Source organism: Lipotes vexillifer, unplaced genomic scaffold (assembly GCF_000442215.2).
Source record: "Lipotes vexillifer unplaced genomic scaffold, Lipotes_vexillifer_v1.1 scaffold1911, whole genome shotgun sequence".
NCBI classification, from domain to species: Eukaryota; Metazoa; Chordata; class Mammalia; order Artiodactyla; family Lipotidae; genus Lipotes; species Lipotes vexillifer.
In genome coordinates, this window is record NW_006792095.1 from 182254 (window position 1) to 184869 (window position 2616).

General features: G+C 37.1%; 1 protein-coding gene across 1 annotated transcript in view; it reads right to left on the reverse strand.

The window, feature by feature from the left end:
- CNOT6 (CCR4-NOT transcription complex subunit 6) overlaps positions 1-1476 on the reverse strand; it is a gene marked incomplete at its 5' end in the record, with an annotated part of 27541 nt that extends 26065 nt beyond the window's left edge. The window contains one exon of the mRNA XM_007465308.1: positions 1290-1476. Within this exon, the coding sequence (XP_007465370.1) occupies positions 1290-1476 (187 nt within the window). The remainder of the gene's footprint in view (positions 1-1289) is intronic.
- Positions 1477-2616: the final 1140 nt, after the last annotated feature.

Here is a 2616-nt window from a genome sequence, read left to right on the forward strand (position 1 = left end):
ATATTAAGATTGGCAATGTCCTATGATAGTTTTATTTGTCAATTTTTACATGTGAATGAGAACTACTGATACTTCTATAGCCCTTGGTTCTTGGAATTTAAATGAAGCTTGGTTACCACTGAGTAAACCAGAGGTTGGTGAGGCCATAAACTGAATAAGAAAAACTCACTCTGAATACTTTGGTTCCTGTTTATTTCCAAATATATCACACAGGAAAGGAGGTCCTTTAAGTAAATTTGGTTCAGGGGATTAAAAATAGTCATGGTATACACTCAATAATTAAGCCTTAAAAATGTCAAAGGGCTGGAATGGAAGCAATAGAGGTAAAGAAACTCTCACAAGGTCCTTATTCCTTTTTGCTATGCAGCAAATGATAGAAGGAAGCAGAAAAGCCAGTGGCATTTAAAAAAAAAAGGGGGGGGGGAGGTAATATGAAATGGGTCAAGATTTTCTATTGGGATTAACATAATAGCTGGAAATCGGCTTTATATTCAATCTAGGTAGATCTCATCTATCTTATAAAACAAAGGTTACAGCAATTACCATTTACTAATACAATATGTACCAAGCAGTGTTGCTAGTAGTTTCTTAGTCATTATCTCAAATATCTCTAATCTCATTCTTAGTTGGGTCATTATCATAGCAACTTCATGGATGAAGAAACACTCTGCAAGGTTGTAAGAAGCTTGCCCCAAATCACACAACTTGTAAATGACTGAGTCAGGTTTCTAACCTGAACTCTGTGTGACTCCACATCCTATCCACCTCCTATAGTCCACACTATAGGTCCCCATATTCAATCACTAATTTTAGCTTCTTTCAAGTCCTGGCTTTGTTACTATCATGCATACAAGCCCTGGGATGGCCAAAATGGGATCATTAATTGTCAATGGCTTCCTGGATCCCATATTAAGGATGGTATAGGGCCCCAGAATTTAGTGGGGGAAAAGCATCTCAACTGTCTGTCACAGGTGAGTGCACATATGGGATAATACAAGTGCCTTCTATTTGTTTGCCCCACTTTATCCAAAAATTTTGTTTCAAAAATAAAGTATATTACACAAAACAACAATAAAATAAATTTTAGGCAATGGATCTAAATGACTTATTTATTAGCTAACATTCAATTTTCCCAGAAAACTTTACCTGAAGAACATAGTCATGTTTAACTGTGTTCAAATACCATTAAATTGACAATGTCGTTTCCTAACAAAGTGGTGTTTCCTAACAATATAATAATATATTCTTTTAGGGGGTATATAGCTATGTACTAAGTTGAATCTGTATACCTGAGTGATACCATGTTTCCGAGTTCTGCCGGTAAACTCCGGATTTTATTAGAGGACAGGTCCAGATACACCAGATTGTGAAGCTTGGCAATGTCTGAAGGAATGCGGGACAGGGAATTGTCACTTAGATACAAAGCTGTCAAGTGAGTTAGTGACCACAAAGATGAGCTTAAGCTTCTTACTTTTCCTGTAAAAGAAGAAAAAAATGGGGTAAGAATTATATAGTGTTCTATACCAAATGTAAAATAGATAGCTAGTGGGAAGGAGCTGCATAGCACAGGTAGATCAGCTTGGTGCTTTGCATCCACCTAGAGGGGTGGGATAGGGAGGATGGGAGGGAGATGCGAGAGGGAGGAGATATGGGGATATATGTATATGTATAGCTGATTCACTTTGTTAAACAGCAGAAACTAACACACCATTGTAAAGCAATTATACTACAATAAAGATGTTAAAAAAAATTATATAGTGTTCTCTACAGTTTAGCCCTTGGATTAAGTAATATTTTAGATATTTTATTGAGTAATAATTTTTTTAAAATAAATTTATTTATTTATTTTTGGCTGTGCTGGGTCTTCGTTGCTGCACATGGGCTTTCTCAAGTTGTGGCGAGTGGGGGCTACTCTTCATTGTGCTGTGCGGGCTTCTCATTGTGGTGGCTTCTCTTGTTGCAGAGCACGGGCTCTAGGTGCATAGGCTTCAGTAGTTGTGGAGAGGGGGCTTCAGTAGTTGTGGCTTGCGGGCTCTAGAGCACAGGCTCAGTAGTTGTGGCGCACAGGCTTAGTTGCTCCGCGGCATGTGGGATCTTCCTGGACCAGGGCTCAACCCTTATCCCCTGCATTTGCAGGTGGATTCTTAACCACTGCGCCACCAGGGAAGTCCCATATTGAGTAATAATTTATCACACAAAAAATTGTGAGAAAGGGGTCAATAGTAGAAACCTTACCGATTCTAGAACAATTCACTGCTATGATTAAGTTATAAACTCTCCACTTGGCAGACTAAAAAAAAAAAAAACCCATTTAAGGCAATATATCAATATTTAGATTCCACTGTTATTTTTAAGAATACAATAGTTAAGACTTTATCCTTTAAATTAGCCTCAGCTATGACAAGAAAAAGCATGAATAATTTATAGTAATGATAAGTCCAATATTTCAACATGAATGATTTGGACTTACGCAAAAAAAAAAAATCAAATCTAGTCTCTCAGAGGCTATTCATATCTATACTCCAGAAAACAAGAATTTTGCCTAAAAACAGAAGATACGTGAGATATTCTCAGCTTAGCAAACTTTTAAAACCCAGAGTACCAAAGTAATAATTT